Here is a 16960-nt window from a genome sequence, read left to right as displayed (position 1 = left end):
CTGAAATATGTATTTTAAATCTATTCCCTTTCATTTACTCTTGAAATCTCCTATCACTCCCAAGATTGAGTATTTAACAATTCCCAAGCACCTACGAAAAGTCCGTATTTATTAATAGAGCAGAAAAAGCCCTTCATTGTCTAAACCAATCTACTTTTCCAGATTCGTCTTCCACCACAGGCAACCCTATTACTCACTAATACCTTTTAGAAAGCAATTTGGCCATTTATATCATAGAGCCTTAAAATAATCCATACCCATTGATCCTTTAACCCAGTAACCTCACTTCTAGGAATTTATTATAGGAAAATAAATTTCTGTCTCAGAAAATATTATTTAGGAAATAATATATTAACACTAAAAAACCGGGCAGCCCAAATAAATAAAAACAGAAAAACTGCAAAGTAAATGATAGTATATTCACAAGAGACTTCCTGATTCAGCTGTTAAAATCATATTTATGCAAAGTTTTTAATAGCATGAGGGAAATACTTATGATTTACCTTCAGTGAATAAAGAAGCTGGATATAAAGTTGCATGTACAGTATAATCTCAATTACAGAAAACAGTACAGAGGAAAAAGAAGTTCCACAATTTTATCTCTAAGACTGGGACTATAATTTTTATCTTCTCTCTAGTTTTTTTTTTATTTTCTAAGTTTTCTCTGGTAAGCATATTTTTTTATATTAGAAATACACACATCCTTTTAATTCAGTGATTTCATACCTAGGACTCTCTTTTGAAGAAATGCAAGATTTATGCACTAGATGAGAGTATTTCTTATAAAAATAAATTTAACATGAAGGTGATGTACATGCATGACACCATTAAACAATTTAAGTAGTTTTTACAGACATTTTATATACCATGAAATTTACCCATTTAAAATGTAGTAAAATCAAAGGGTTTTCAGTATAGTCACAAAGTTGTGCATCCATCACCACTTCCTAATCTTAAGACCATTGTGAACCCCGCAAAAAGAAACCACGGACTGGGTGTGATGGCTGATGTTTGTAATCTCAGCACTTAGGCAGGTTGACGCAGGAGGATCACTTGAGTCCAGGAGTTTGAGACCAGCCTCAGCAAAATAGTGAGACTTCATCTCGACAAAAAAAACTTTTTAAAACTGCCAGGGATGGTGGTGTGGGACTGCAGTTCCAGTTACTCAGGAGGCTGAAGTGGGAGGATTTCTTCAGTCAGGGAGGTGGAGATTACAGTGAACACGTTCACGCCACTGCACTCCAACCTGGGAGACAGAATAAGACCTTTACTGTGTGGCTGTAGTTACACAAAGATAAAATTATATATACATATATACACACACACACACACATATGTGTAACTACAAATTATGTGTATAATTATATATATATAATTACAGACACCCACACATGATATAAAGAAATATATATTTGGAATAATATATATACCAAAACTCTTGTATATATACAACATCTGAAACATCTACTCAAATCCTTTGCCCAAAAAAGAAAAAAAAATCTCCAAACCCATTAGCAATCATTCCTCATTCCCACTCCCACCCACCCCAGCCCTTGCCAACCACTAGTTTACTTTCCTATGGATCTGTGTATTCTGGACATTTTGTATAAATGGAATCATACAATTTGTCATCTTTTGGAAGTGGCTTCTTTCACTTAGCATATTTTCAACGTTCATCAACATTGTAGCATGTATCAGTATTTCATTTCTTTCTGTTGCCAAATAATATTCCCTTGTATGGATATACTACATTTATCCATCTATCCATCAACTGATGAATACTGGGTTTTTACTTTTGGCAACTATGAATAATGCTGCTATGCAGATTTGTGTACAAGTTTTTGGGTGCACATACATTTTCATTTTGCTTGGATATGTGAGGAGGAGTGAAAATGCTGAGTCATATGGTAGCTCCCAAGTTTCACTTTTTCAGGCACTGTCAAACTATTTTCCAAAATTACTGCACCTTTTTACATTCCCACTAGCAATGTATGGGTGTTTCAAATTCATAGCCTAGCCAACATTTGCTACAATAATCTTTTCATTTTAGCTGGCTTGGCAGGTATGAAGCAGTGTATCACTGAAGTTTTGATTTGCATTTCCCTAATAGCTAACAATGTTCTGCATTTTTTTCCATTGGCTTATCAGTCATTTGTACATCTTTAGAGAAACATCTATTCAAATCCTTTGCCCAAACGAGTGGGTTTTTTTATTGTTGAGTTGTAAGAGTCCTTTAATATATTCTACATACAAGTTCATTGTCAGGTATATGATTTGCAAACATTTTTTCCTATTCTGTGGGCTGTGTTTTCATTTCCTTGATGGTGTTCTTTGATGCACATTTTTGAATCCAATGAAGTCCAATTTATCTATTTTTGTCACTTGTGCTTTTGGTGTCATTGCCTAGAAATGCCAGGTAATCTACCAACAAAAATTGCCTAACGTAAGTTCACAGAGATTTACACCTATATATTCTTCTAGGAGTTCATAGCTATATTGCTTACATTAGATTTATTAACCATTTTAAGTTAAATACAACATACAACATGAAGCAGGGATCCAAATTCATTCTTTTGCATGAGGATATCCAATTGTCCCAACAGCGTTTGTTGAAAACACTTCCCTCCAACCCACCCTGCACTGAATTATCCTGGCACTCATGTCACACTGGGAAATGGGAAATACAGGGGTTTTTCTTTGTTTTTGTTTTTTTGAGATGTAGTCTCCCTCTGTTGCCCAGGCTAGAGTACAGTTGTGTGATCTCAGCTCACTGCAACATCCACCTCTCAGGTTCAAGCAATTCTCCTGCCTCAGCCTCCAGAGTAGCTGGGATTACAGGTGCACACCACCACACCAGGCTAATTTTTGTATTTTAGTAGAGACAGGATTTTGCTGTGCTGTTCAGGCTGGTCTCAAACTCCTGACCTTGTGATCTGCCCACCTCAGCCTCCCAAAGTGCTGGGATTACAGGTGTGGGCCACCGTGTTCGGCTGGGAAACAGAGATTTATCCTTTATAGATTAACTCAAGTGTGTGAGAAAAATCTGTATTGGCCGTCTCCAGACACTCTCTCTTTCATTCCCTATTTCCATTATAATGTATATAAACTCTGTAATTACCTTGTTTACTTCTTAACTGTCTCCCCCATTAGAATGTTTACTTCATAGGGACAGAGACTTTTTCTTGTATATTACTGAATCTCTAGAGCCTACAACAACACAACAGTGCCAGGTTCCTAGAAAGTACCTAATAATTACTTTTCAAAAAACTGAGAATATATAGTAAATGGCTTTAAAGAAAATGTCCCAAATGTTAATACTTTGGTTGGAGCCATCATTACAGCTAATTTTTCTTAATGTTCTACAATGAACATATACTCCTCTTATAATCAACTATGAAATTATGGTATTTTAAAGATTTATAATACTTCTGGATCAATTTTTTATTCCTCAAAATTCTAAGAACCTCAATTTTGCCAAACTATTTTGTTTTAGCTTCTTTTATAGGTCCCAAGCATAATGACAACATCAAATATGTGGTAGCTCAGGTCTAAGCCTTAGGAGCCATCTGTGATAGTCTTTCTTTCCCTTATGCCAAATTACCATTAAGTCCTGCCAGCTCTATCCCCAAAATATATATCCAATCTTACCACCTCTCATTAACTCCACTAATAACAAATTTTAATTCAAGCTACCACCATCTACTGTCTGAGTAACAGCAGTAGTTGGTTGTGTTGTTGTTTGTTTACGGACGGGGTCTTGCTCTGTCACCCAGGCTGGAGTGCAACGGCATGATCTTGGTTTACCACAGCCTCAACCTCCTGGGGTCAAGTAATCTTCCTGCCTCAGCTTCCTAAGTAGCTAGGACTACAGGTACATGCCACCATGACTGGTTATTTTTTATTCTTTGGTAGAGACAGGGTCTCTCTGCGTTGCCCAGGGTAGTCTTGAAATCCTGACCTCAGTGATCCTCTCACCTCAGCCAGCTTCCCAAAGCAATGGGATTATAACTTCTGACCTCAAGTGATCCCCTCACCTCAGCCTCCCAAAGCACTGGGATTGTAAGTGTCGGTCACCATACCCAGCCAGCAATAGTTTCTTAATTGGTCTTTGTCCCCATTTGTACATCTCTACACATCAACCACAGGGATAAATCATATCTCACTCCACTATACTACTTAACACCTCCCCACCATCACACACCCAATGGCTTCCTGGCACCATCAGAAACACACCTTTGACCTAACGGCCCTTTCTGGTCTAGTTCTTTCTTGCCTATAACCTATTTCCTACTTATTTCCCCCTTGTTGACTGAATTCTAACTAAGAAAACCTTTTTTTTTTTTTTTTGTCCCTGGCAAATGTCAAGCTCCTTCTCTTTTATAGGCTTTTCTATTTAGAGTTCTTCTGCCCTAAATGCTCTCCACACAGCTAGCTCTTTCTTGCCATGTAAGTCCTATCTCAAAAGAGACCTTCCCTAAATTCTAGCTAATGCAGCCCAACTCTTCTAGTACTTCCCTATTTTTTTTGAGACGGAGTTTCACTCTTGTCACCAAGGCTGGAGTGCAATAGTGCAATCTTGGCTCACTGCAACCTCCGCCTCACTCTTGTCACCCAGGCTGGAGTGCAATAGGGCAATCTTAGCTCACTGCAACCTCCGCCTCCTGGGTTCAAGTGATTCTCCTGCCTCAGCCTCCCAGAGTAGTCAGGATCGAGGTGCCCACCACCACACTTGGCCAATTTTTGTGTTTTTAGTAGAGATGAGCTTTCACCATGTTGGCTAGACTGGTCTCAAACTACTGACCTCAGGCAATCCACCCGCCTTCAAAAAGTGCTGCAATTAAAGGTATGAGCCACCTTGCCCAGCCTTAGTACTCCCTATTGATTACCTTATTTTCTTCATACCACTTATCACCAGCTGAAATGATCCTTTTTGTCTCTTCCTCCATATTAGAAGTAACTTGTTTCTCTAGTGCTTGGACCAGTTCTTGGCATACAACCATCTCTCAAATATTTGTTGAATAAATGATTGTTATTCTAAACATTGAGAGCAACGCAAAACTGTTTATTAATTACTTAAGGAAAAATATAAGAGTATAAAATGGTATTTTTACATCAAGAATCAAGTCATCTAAAAAATCAAATTAAAAAGTTGATTGATATTATATAATGATTCCAAGGAAAATAATATTAAAGAAATAATAAAACTATTGAAACACATTCTAATGCACTCCTCCAACTCTTTTCATTTGCTCTGCAATTAGAGGAGCACACACTGATGTCATCAGAATGTAAAGATGAATAGAGGATATAAAGATGAGTAAGAACTTCGAACTATTCTAAAGATAGATCCAGTTGGGTAGAGATAACAGATATAAGCAAGAATCCTATATATGATTAATGCTGAACCAGCAGCAAGATCTCCATGCTTTGACAGCCCAGGAAATGAGTGATTCTATATGCAACGTGATGACTAGTGGGAGGTCCCATGTCAGGCAGGCCTTCCTAGAGCTGGCCCTTGAAGGATAAGCCACCTTTTGATCAGTCAGGCAAGAATCCCTTTGTAATTAGTTAAATAAATGATTCTGGCTTCTTCCACTTGGATAGCAAGTAATGAAAGACTATTAACATAATTAGAAGCTAAGGTTGCCACTATTTATTATTTTAGCTAATGATAAATTGATAGGCACTTTACTATGTGCCACCGCTTTTTTTTATTTTGAGACGGCGTCTCACTCTGTCGCCCAGGCTAGAGTGCAGTGGCACAATCTTGATTCAATGCAACCTCTACCTCCTGGGTTCAAGCGACTCTCCTGCCTCAGCCTCCCAAGTAGCTAGGATTACAGGTGCCCACCACCATACCCGACTAATTTTTGTATTTTTAGTAGAGACGGGGTTTCACTGTGTTGGCTAGGCTGATACTGAACTCCTGACCTTGTGATCTGCCTGCCTTGGCCTCCCAAAGTGCTGGGATTACAAGCGTGAGCCACCACGCACAAGCTTTTTTTTTTTTAAATCAGGTTTTCGCTCTGTTGCCCAGGCTGAAGTTCAGTGGTGCAGTCTTGGTTCACTGCAGCCTGAAGCTCCTGGGCTCAAGCAATCCTCTCACCTCAGCCTCCTAAGTAGCCGGGACCACAGAAATAACAACCTATGAAGCAATATAAAAATGTTCAAGGGAGTAAACAATCTTTCTTTGATGTGATCCAAAAGCACAAACACAATGACAAATGACCTTCCAGCTGTAGATTGAACTTAAGTTTCTACTTTCAAGCACTCATCTATGCCTTGCTGCAACAGACGTTCTCAGTCTTTTCACACCTTTAACTAGAAATTAAATTGTTAATTTTTAAACTTTAATTCCATTTTTTTACTGAAATCAATTGCTTTTAAAATCTGCATAGGACATGAGGGTGATCTAGCTGCAAAATCTGTCACCCCACTGATCACTAGGGTTTATTCAGCTGATCTGGCTGGTTAGGCGGGTATACCCTTCTTCCCTCACTGCTCCATGTGCGTCCCTCCTGAAGCTGCATGCTCGGTTGAAGAGGATGACCATCCCCAACAGAGGAGGTCAAGGGTATACAAGAGCTGAGCTCCCCTGCTATAAACTCCAAACAAAACATCTATGTAAAATTGACTCTTCAATTGTAATGTAACAACGCAAAACACAGAGTTGGCAACATGTAAGCATTACAGTATAAGCTAATCGAAGACTAATCTTGGAGCTAAGAATCACTCTAGGCCGGGTGCGGTGGCTCACGCCTGTAATCCCAGCACTTTGGGAGGCTGAGGCGGGTGGATCACTAGGTCAAGTGATGGAGACCATCCCCATCAACATGGTGAAACCCCGTCTCTACTAAAAATACAAAAAATTAGCTGGGCATGGTGGCGCATGCCTGTAATCCCAGCTACTCGGGAGGCTAAGGCAAGAGAATTGCCTGCCGGGAGGCGGAGGTTGCGGTGAGCCAAGATCGTGCCATTGCACTTAACAAGAGCGAAACTCCGTCTCCAAAAAAAAAAAAAAAGAATCACTCTAGATTAAAAATCATTCAAATCAATGGGGGTCTTGGTACAGCAATGATGAATATAACAATTTTGTCAAAAGTATTACTAAGATGAAAAAGCTTGATGTTTATTTGTCTAAGTCTATGCCTCTCCCAATTGTAAAATTTCAAGAAAAATGAGCAGGAGATAATTCAGAAGCACAATTCCAAGTGAAAACTTCTCACTGCTAACATCAATGAGAGGAGGCAGGGACAGAAGTAGTTGTGGTTACAATATTGCTGAAGTATTAAGTGTAAATCTTTGTGTATGACTTTCATGAACAATCTAGAGAGAGAAGTTATGCCACAAGGGAAGTAAGCGCAAGACACTATCACGGCTGGGTGCAGTGGCTCACGCCTGTAATCTCAGCACTCGGGGAGGCCAAAGTGGGTGGACTGCTTGAGCCCAGGAGTTCACCGCAACCTTTACTGCAACCAGGAGTTCAAGACCAGCCTGGGCAACATGGTGAAACCCCATCTTTTTAAAAAATACAAAAATTAGCTGGGTGTGGTGGCACATGCCTGTAGTCTCAACTACTCAGGAGGCTGAGGTAAAGGACTGACTCAGGCTGAGGGTGGATGATGCAGTGAGTTGTGTTCATTCACGCCCCTGCACTCCAGCCTGCGTGACAGAATGAGACCCTGCCTCTAAAAAAAAAATTTTTTTCACAATATTCTACTTATTTATTATGCTCTATGGTTTACATATGCAAATGACAGTACAATGAAGAGACTAGCTCTTGTTACTCAGAGACTAGAGTGTTGTTCTGTGGGCCAAAACAAGGCATATATATGTTAAATTCAATTTTTAAAGAGTTGCAAGATTTTTTTTCAAATTTCAAACACAGTGTGCTTCATCTCAAAGTATTTAATTACTGAAAGAAAATATAAAGTTACATTAACATGAAAACCCAGAAGTTTGATGTCTTCCTATATACTAAGTTAAACACAATTTTGATTTAAACAAATTCTGTTTATGAAAAATAGTCACTGGGCACGATGGCTCAGGCCTGTAATCCCAACACTATGGGAGGCTGAAGTGGGAAGACTGAGCTCAGGAGTTCAAGACCAGTCTGGGCAATGTGGTGAAACCTCATTTCTACAAAAAATATTTAAGTTAGCTGGGTGTTGTGGTGCACATCTGTAGTCCCAGCTACTCCACAGGCTGAGGTGAGAGGATCATTTGAGCCCAGGAGATCAAGGCTGCAGTGAGCTTCAGCCTGAGTGGCTGAAAGAGAGCCTATCTCAAAAAAAAAAAAAAAAAAAGAAAGAAAGAAAGAAAGGAAAAGAAAAAAAAGGAAAGGAGAAAGAAGTCATGGTTACTTGTTTTGCATATTTATTTTTAAGACGTAATTTTTTAGAGACGTTTTAGGTATGCAGTGTGTGTGTTTACGTTTTGGCTAGATGAACTGCCAGGAAAGAAAGGAGTAAGTATGAAGTGAAGGATGTTAATCTCCACAGCCCTTGGCAAACAAGGAAAGAACTCTATCCTAAGTCACTCTACATTCTACCACTATCAGGGGCCTAAAAATGGCAAGTGGCTAGAAGTGAGAGACTACTGAACTTCTGTTAATTAGCTGCTTAAGGGGCTGGAAAGAAACTTATGTGCCAGAAGACAGAAAGATTAGTCCTCAGTATGAGGTTCTGGTATTGATAATCATGTTGTTGTTGTTTTTTGAGATAGGGTCCCCCTCTGTGGCCAGGCTGGAGTTCAGTAGTGCAATCACAGTTCACAGAAGCCTCTCACACTCAGGCATAAGCTATTCTCCCACCTCAGCCTCCCGAGTAGACAGGACTACAGGCATATGCCAGCATGCCCAGCTAATTTTTATTGAATTTTTTTGTACAGATAAGGTTTCACTATATTGCCCAGGCTGGTCTCCAATTCTTGGCTTCAAGCAGCCTCTTGCCTTGGCCTCCCAAAGTGCTGGGGTGACAGGTATGGGCCTCTGTGTCTGGCTGATTTTTTTTTTAACTGCTGTATTTACTTTATGGCTCCACAAATAAGCTAAGGTGAAGATGATAAGTATTTACAGAATGGTCAGTTTTGCAGGATACAGCATGTGTGTAAAAACCTAAGATGCAATAAACATACGAAAAGAGTCACTCACTATTAAGGGGCTGGAAAGAAACTTATGCGCCAGAGGACAGAAAGATTAGTCCTCACTCACTATTAATCAGAGAAATGCAAAATAAAATGAGAAACCATTTCACAACCATCACACTGGCAAAGGTTTTAAGTCTTTTATTAAGTGGTGAAAAGCAATGGAGAAACATGCTGTTGGTGATAAGATACAACCAGCACAAACCAGTAGTAGAGTAGAAAATAGGCATGCATGTCCTCCAACCCAGGGCTTCCACTTCTAGATATACACCAGCGAGAGATATATGCTAGGGCTAGAGAAGCAATATATAGTGATATATGACATGGAAATTGCCTATTATAAAAAGTTTAAATAGACCAAAAAAAAAAAAAAAAGCAAAAAATTAGGAAATGGCCAAATGTCCACCAACAGAGGAATGGATAAACTTGCAGTCACACAAAAGAATGCAATTCAGCAGTTAAAGAACCAAAACTACAAATAAATCCAAAAGTCATCCTCCCATGCAAACAAAACAAAACACCCACTAAGTTTAATTCTTTCTCAAAGAGCTGCACATGAGATAATATTCACTAAGTTTTAAAAGCACACCAAAGCAATACATATGATTAAGTAGCTAAAGGTATGGAACTATCAATGAGAATTAAATATATCAATTTCAGGTGACTATTGTGAACTTTACCCGAGTCCTGTGTTCTCTGAAAGCAGTGATGGTTAATCAACCCCATCGTTTTGTGTTCTGGGAAACAGATACTGCAAAGAACTGGCCTGTTGCATATTTTCAGATTAAGGCAATTAGGAATGCTCTCCTAATTGCAATAGCCTGAAAAAATTCATCTCCTTCACCAGCCAGTATATTATGTCTTTGACACAGGAATGGTTATCTCTGGGGAGGGAAGGGAATGTGATGAAGAAGATGATGCATATTTAGCTGTAAGGGTAACTTGAAATACGGCAATAAGATAGCCTTTTCTGTACAAAGGGATCTGTTATTCTGTGTATTTTTCTGCTTAAAATGTTTCAAAATTATTTTTAAAGCTTGGAGTTGGAAAAGGTGATTTCTCTCCAGTCCATCCTTTACAATCTGTTTTCTTGTATGTTAAATAGGCACATGAACACGTGAAACCTATTTCACTGGGTGGTTTGTTTTTGCTAACCACCATGTATGAGAATACCTGAATACTGAGCCAATTCTCTCACTTTATGAGAACACAGTAAGGGTTAGATTATCATGGAGACATTTTAACTCTACTTCGAGGGCAAGACTACACTCTTAATTTCCAAGAAGCTATATAGATATCTACGCTGTAAAGGTACTCCTTGGTTACAAAAGGAGCTAGGCAAGTTTATGTGTCGATGTCTCAATCCACATCCAGTAGAACCACTGAGCAAATATCCCTCGGAACTTGATGGTGGGCTGCTAAACAATCTGTTTAAGGAGACTGGCACACCCAGTACACAAACACACACACGTACGTTTTGTTTGGGGTCTGTAATTGTGGTTCATGTGCAGGCAGACATGGTTTTTTTTTTTTTTTTTTGGAGGGGGGAAGCACTATACAGTGAGATATCTGAAAACACATAATCTCATCCTGAAGTGCCCAGGTGGTTTCAAACTGCTTTATTTCAGGTGCTTCTAGAAGACTTGGTTAACACAAAGAAGGGATTCTGCTAATTTGGAACAAACCTGTGGTAGTTAAGAAACTTGGAACCAAGCATCTAATCAAAAGAGCTAAAGGAAAGTGCTAGACTCTGGGATAATACCCACAATATTCTCTAATCGCTGGACTGAACAAAGATGTTCCTGTACTCATAAGGCTAAAAACAAAAATAACCTTTAAAAATGGGGGGGGGTCTATATTCTGAATTCTCATGCTTCACAAAAATCCACACGGGAGTAACTTGTAAGGTCTTCTTGACTTCCCCAAAGCCAACAATTTTGAAACATATTTGGAAACTGCTCATCTCTAATTTTTATTTCTCCCACTCCTCATAAGAACCGGGAAATATAACAGACTCGTTCTTTCTAGAATTTAGTTAAGCTTTAACTAAAACTAAGCATTTAACTTAAGTATTTAACTAAAGATAAAATATTTGGTCTCTTATTTTCAAACACAAAAATAAAGTCTGTACTAGTCACTCAATAAAAAGGATAATGTCAAATCAAGTCTCTAGAGCAGACTCCAGTCAACTTCAAAGCACTTTCACAGACTGAATGGTCTTAAACGTTCCATAACTCAAAGCCTTTAGATTAAGTCTTTTAGTATAAAGTAGTGTATACATTAAAGTTATTATTAATTTTTTAATAATTAAATATTTAAAAGACTTAAGATGCTACTTTGTAGCTTAAAGAACCAAAACTGAACAGTATCAAATCCCTATTACTTAGTCATCAAGAAACTACCGATTAATTTTTGTGTTTTACTGAGGGGCCACCTGCATGTTCACGAAAATTGCAGTAACTTAAGAAAATCAAAACTGTTACACAATGAAAACACTTTATATGCAGATAAGCGAGTACCAACTCTTTCCAGACAGACAGATGTGATTACAGCGTAATATTTCTAGCAAAGTCTGGTAAGGCTATGCCTGCAAATCATTGACCAAAAATGGTAACAGTGTGTGCAGACTACAGAAAATGACAAAATGTTCCTTCCACCTGATAGTTCAATTGAGACTACGTTTGTTTTCAAATAACTAAAGTGATAGTTTAAAGGGGGAAATATGTAAATTAAGCAAAATGTACATCATACAGAATATACTAATGAGCACCTTTTGGTGACTCCAATATTTTAATGGTCTTTTTTAAAGCTCTGAAATTTGCTTTTATCAGCATCCCAGCATCATGCCCACACGTTGCGCACCAAGTTCTGGCACAGTTCAACTGTCTACAGGTCAGAAAAAAATACTCTAACTATACACGGACAAATCGGGCAGGGAAGGGTTAAAAGAGACACTGCCAAGCTTGACAAGCACTTCGAGAGTGCTGCTGGAAGCCGATTGCCAGATAAAAAAGCAAACAAAGCGGCTGCAAGGCCACCCCGTTCTAAACCATGCCAGGATCATGCTTGTTAGCGACCATTCCGAGCTCTAGGACTGTTCCACAAAGGCTTTATCTTCCTTACCGAGACAGACAGATCTCACGGGGCGGAACGCGCGCAAGTCACCCAGCGCCTCAGCGCCAGCTCTGGGGAAACCCACGCCAACACGGACGGTCACCGGATTCCGACGCCGCCCCCTCCCCGGGCCTCGGTCTGCAGACCCCCGACGGATTTCACGGAGTGGGTGGGGGCGCTCGACCCCAGCCAGCTGTAGCAAGGCCAAGGCTGGAGGCAACGCAGAGGCCACGCTCGGGAGCGGCGGCCTCGCCCCAGCTGGCAGCTGCGCAGCGGCCGGGGGATCCGTCCCGGGGTGCGGGGGCCCAGCCAAGACGGCGGGCGACTGAGGCCCGGAGAACCCCCGTGGCCCAGAGTCTGCAGCCGGGTCGGGTCCCTCCCCGGACTGGGGCGCGGCTCATTCCCCAGAGACCCGCCGCTCCCGGCCTCCTCGGCCCACGCCTCGGCCTACCTCCCACTCACCATTTTCGCCGCGGCGGTCGCAGGGACGCGAGGGAGGGAGCCGGAGGGCAGCGAGTCTACGGAGCGTCCTCCTCACGGATGCGGCACCGAGAGACCCAGCGCTGAGCTGACGCGGCGGCGTGAGCCTACTCTGGAGAGGGCGCGCCAAGGGACTGAACGCGGCTGCGCACGTCACGCACCGCCCGTCGTTGCTGAGCAACGAGCCAGCCCGGCAACGCCCAGCCCGGGGGCTGTCCAGACTCCCGACGGGAGGGGAGCTTCCCCTACCTGCTCCAGGCTGTTGGGAGGGCCCCCGCCTCACCAGAAAGTGTTTAGGGGTGGAGGTGCGTTCTTCCCCGTCTGCGCGGAACTAGAAGGCGGACTGGACTGGCGCCTGCTGGCGAGAAACGAGCACAGGATGACGGGGGAGGGGTGGCTTTTCTTCGCCGCCTTGGGTGGGGCCACCTGACGCCCCGCCCACTGTGCGGCCACGGACCGCAGGGGAGGCAGCCACCTGGCCAGGTGTGCCAGCCACAGGGGAGAGGGTGGGGCTGGGGAAGAGAAGGGGAGGGGAGAGGCGGGGGAGAGGGGGACAGAATGGGGGAAGGAGGGGGATGTGGGAGGAGGGGCGAGGGGCACGTAGCGGGGGGAGGAGGAGGGGGAGAAGAGAAGGAGGAGGGACATTGGGCAAAGGAAGGAGATGTGGGGGGAGGAGAGGACAGGGGCGAGGGGCACATGGTGGGAGGAGAGGGTGGGAAGAGGGGAGGTGAGGGAGGAAACAGTGGGGGGAGGAGGGGGGATGTGGGGGCAGGAGGGGGAGTGGCTAGGGGTGGGGAGGAGGGGAGAGGTGAGGGAGAGGGACGCAGAGTGGTGAGAGGAGGGGGATGTTGGGGATGGGGAGGGCAGGGCCCTAGGAGGGGCACGCGCGGGGGGAGGTCCCGCGGGAGGGGAGTAGCGGGCCGCGGCGGCAGGGACGCCTCCCGCATTTTTTACCTACTTTGGTGCGATTTCCGCCGCCCTCCCCTGATTGGCCCAGCCTGTTCGTTCGGCCCTCGCGTGAGGGGGGAAAAAATCTGCACATTTTTCCTCCTTCCTGAGGCGACCGTGGCCGTGCAGAGTGCTCTGTGAGTCACCGCTAATTTCAGGTCTGGAAAAACAAGGAGGATTTATTTATCTTTGGGAACTGCCGGGGAAGGAGGCCGGCGGCGCGCAGGGGTGTGGCTGGGAAAGGCCGCGCTGTCCCGGGACGGTGGCGCCAGCCCCGCCGCTCAGTTCTTCGGGCTTTTAATTTGGGATGTGTTTTTCTAATGGGCGGTTGCATCGGAAACACGGTTTTCAGAGGCCCAGAGGAATCCCAGCGTTTTTGCTGCGGGTGTTTTTGTGGGAAATAAAGGGAATAGAAAGAATTTGATGAATTAATTTAGGTTACAGAGAATATCATGGCCTCGACCAAAAAAATTTTTTTTTTTTTATTTTCCAGATACGAGGCTTTTGGACAAGATGGTCACTACTTTTGGGGGGCACTATATAAAATATAGGTTTTATGTGGCTTTTGTTCTGCCCCACTCAACATAGAAACCCATTTCTTATTACCCTCGCTCTTTTCAAAAAAAGACAGCAAGTTGTGCAGTTTTAAGCCTGTACCACCACTTGATTTTTGGCGGGCTAGAGCAGTCGTTCTTAACTTTAGTATGCATCAGAATCACCTGGAAAAGTTCAAATCTAAATTTGTGTGCCCCATCCCCAGAGTTCCCTCACTGCTTCTAAGATGTTGCCTGAGAATGTGCATTCCTAACAACTAGGTGATGCTGCTGATGCCAGTCCGAGACCACACTCCTGGGCTGAGAAGGAACCCCATTGTATCCTACTGCAGCGGGAACCTTCTGCTTTTCTGTCGGCCTAGACCTCTGTGACCCCTCCACTTCTTAGTATTCAGACTTCCTTACTAGTCCAAACGTGAATGGTGCTCATTTAAGGATACATGCCTGCCTGCTCCAGCCTCTGTCTCCTGCATTTTGTCCTCCACTGTGCCACCAGAGTTATGGCCAAACATAAGACTGGCCTTGTTACATTTTTGCTTAAAATTTTCTGTGGCTTCCTCCAGAACCCTCACTGGGTCAGTCTGGCCGTTCTGCTTCTGGCCTCAGCCTACTTTTTCTGCCATATCTCTCCTATCTTCCTGAGTGCCCACTGCCCCTCCCAGACGATACTTCTCATTCCAGAACACCTCTTACTAGTTCTAACTACCTTGATCGTGGCCTGTTTATTTTTTCAGCCTGGAATGTTCTACCACTCTTCCCATCTGAAGACTTCTCTTACCGCTTCCCAAGAATCAATAGTTCCTCCTTTATTTTTTCCTTTTTTTTTAACTTCCGGTCCCCCACCCTTTCCAACTCCTTCACTCCAGTAGTTCTGTAATGCCTGAGTTCATCACTTAATTCTTAATAAAGATCCAAATCACCTGGGATCCTCGTTAAACTGAAGATTGAGGAGTTGAGGGGTGGAGTCTTGGATGGCCCCAGTAGATGCAGCTGGTATACTTTTGAGTTTGCAGGTTTTATGGTTTTTCCCTACAATTACAGTAGCTCTGTAATTATTTTTGTTTGTTTGCTGATACTACCACATTACGCTGGGAGTTCCTTGAGGTCATGGGATATTTAGGATGCATGTGTGTGAACTGGCATAGCCCCGATACATAGTGTTTAATAAATGTTCAGTAAGTGAACCAGTATCTGAAGATGTTTTAAAATGTATCAAACTTCAATATCGGTTTATTACAATCTAAATGAGCCCCCATTTTTTTAGGTCCTACTGAACTTCAGCCTCTGCATTTAACACCCAGGTTTTTTTTTTCCTAGACATTGACATTCCTCCTCTCCACATAGAGGGAACAAGTTTTCATACAATGCTATAGACTAATAAAGATTTATGCCCTCCCAAAGTTGAAAGGTAATCCCCAGTGTGATGGTAGTTGAAGTAGGGGCCTGTGGAGTGTGGTTAGGTCATGAGGGCACAGCCCCCTTTAATAGAATTAGTGGCCTTAGAAGAGGTCCCAGACTGCTACTTGCCCCTTCCACCATTGTAAGAACACAGCAAAAAGGTGCCATCTGTGAACCAGGAAGTGGACTCTCACCAGACCCTGAATCTGCTGGTGACTTGGTCTTAGACTTCACAGTCTCCAGAACTATGAGAAGTAAATTTCTATTGTTTGTAAGCCACCCAGTTTATGATATTCTATTATAGCAGCCTGAACAGACACATCAGGTCTCTCCTCAAATACGAGATTGTGTATTAATAGATGGAGCAGGCTAGAAAAAGCTCCTTTTGCTAGGAGACACTATTGTTATACAGCATAGAAAAAAATTTTAGTTTCTCTCCTCCCTCCCCACAAATTCACCTGTTTCCTATCTCCTATCCCTATTTATGTCAGTCTTTTTTTTTTTTTTTTTTTTAAGGTGGAATCTTGCACTGTTGCCCAGGCTAAAGTGCAGTAGCACTGTCTCAGCTCACTGCAACCTTCACTTGCAGGATCAAACAGTTCTCCTGCCTCAACCTCTCGAGTAGCTGGGATTACAGGCGCACGCCACCATGCCCAGCTGATTTTTGTACTTTTAGTTGAGATAGGGTTTTACCATATTAGCCAGGCTGATCTGAAACTCCTGACCTCAAGTGATCCACCCACCTCAGCCTCCTATAGTGCTGGGATTACAGGTGTGAGACACCATGCCCGTCTGTGTGTAGTCTTTTTAAAAAATAATTTAATCCTCTAAGACACGATGTAGTTTTATTGTAAAAGTCAAATAATACAATAAAGGAAAAACCCCTTGAGCACCTACTCTCCTTTCCCATAATCCCAGTCCTCTCCTCAGAGGTAACCACTGGTGTCAATTTGGACTAACAGAAATACACCTTGGGCATGTGTTTTGTGTTTGGTTTGGTTTGGTGTTCTGCGTAATGGTTTTGTGTAGCGTCTTGTAACCTGCTTTTGTGCGCTTAACGATTGTCCTGGCAATCTTACCATATCAATAAATCATTTCTTACAGTTGCTGCAAAGTGTGACTGTTCATTCATTTACTTTTCCCCTACTGATGGGCATTTAGGTTATTTCCAGTTCTTCCGTGTCCCAAGCAATGCTTCAGTGAACAGCCTTGGGACTGGCTTCCTTGCATACATGAGCTGGCAGTCCTCTCAGAAAATTCCTCACATAAAATACTAAGTCAAGAGGAATGCATAAATTTTATTTAACTAATTACATACTGCC

At 42.6% G+C, this 16960-nt stretch overlaps 1 protein-coding gene and 1 long non-coding RNA gene across 2 annotated transcripts in view; one reads left to right on the top strand and one right to left on the bottom strand.

Annotated features, from left to right (window-relative positions):
• DSTN (destrin, actin depolymerizing factor) overlaps window positions 1-12851 on the bottom strand; it is a 34936-nt gene extending 22085 nt beyond the window's left edge. Inside the window, exon 1 of the mRNA XM_078371421.1 lies at window positions 12721-12851. Within this exon, the coding sequence (XP_078227547.1) occupies window positions 12721-12723 (3 nt within the window). The 5' untranslated portion in view covers window positions 12724-12851. The remainder of the gene's footprint in view (window positions 1-12720) is intronic.
• Window positions 12852-12945: 94 nt separating this feature from the next.
• On the top strand, window positions 12946-16752 carry LOC103792850 (uncharacterized). The gene is made up of 2 exons (XR_013535131.1): window positions 12946-13221; window positions 14180-16752. It is a non-coding gene; the product is annotated as an uncharacterized LOC103792850 (long non-coding RNA).
• The last annotated feature ends 208 nt before the right edge of the window (window positions 16753-16960 follow it).

The sequence above is a fragment of the Callithrix jacchus genome, chromosome 5 (assembly GCF_049354715.1).
Source record: "Callithrix jacchus isolate 240 chromosome 5, calJac240_pri, whole genome shotgun sequence".
Classification (NCBI taxonomy): Eukaryota; Metazoa; Chordata; class Mammalia; order Primates; family Cebidae; genus Callithrix; species Callithrix jacchus.
The sequence above is the reverse complement of the archived record's forward strand: the minus strand, read 5'-3'. Positions and strand labels throughout refer to the sequence as shown.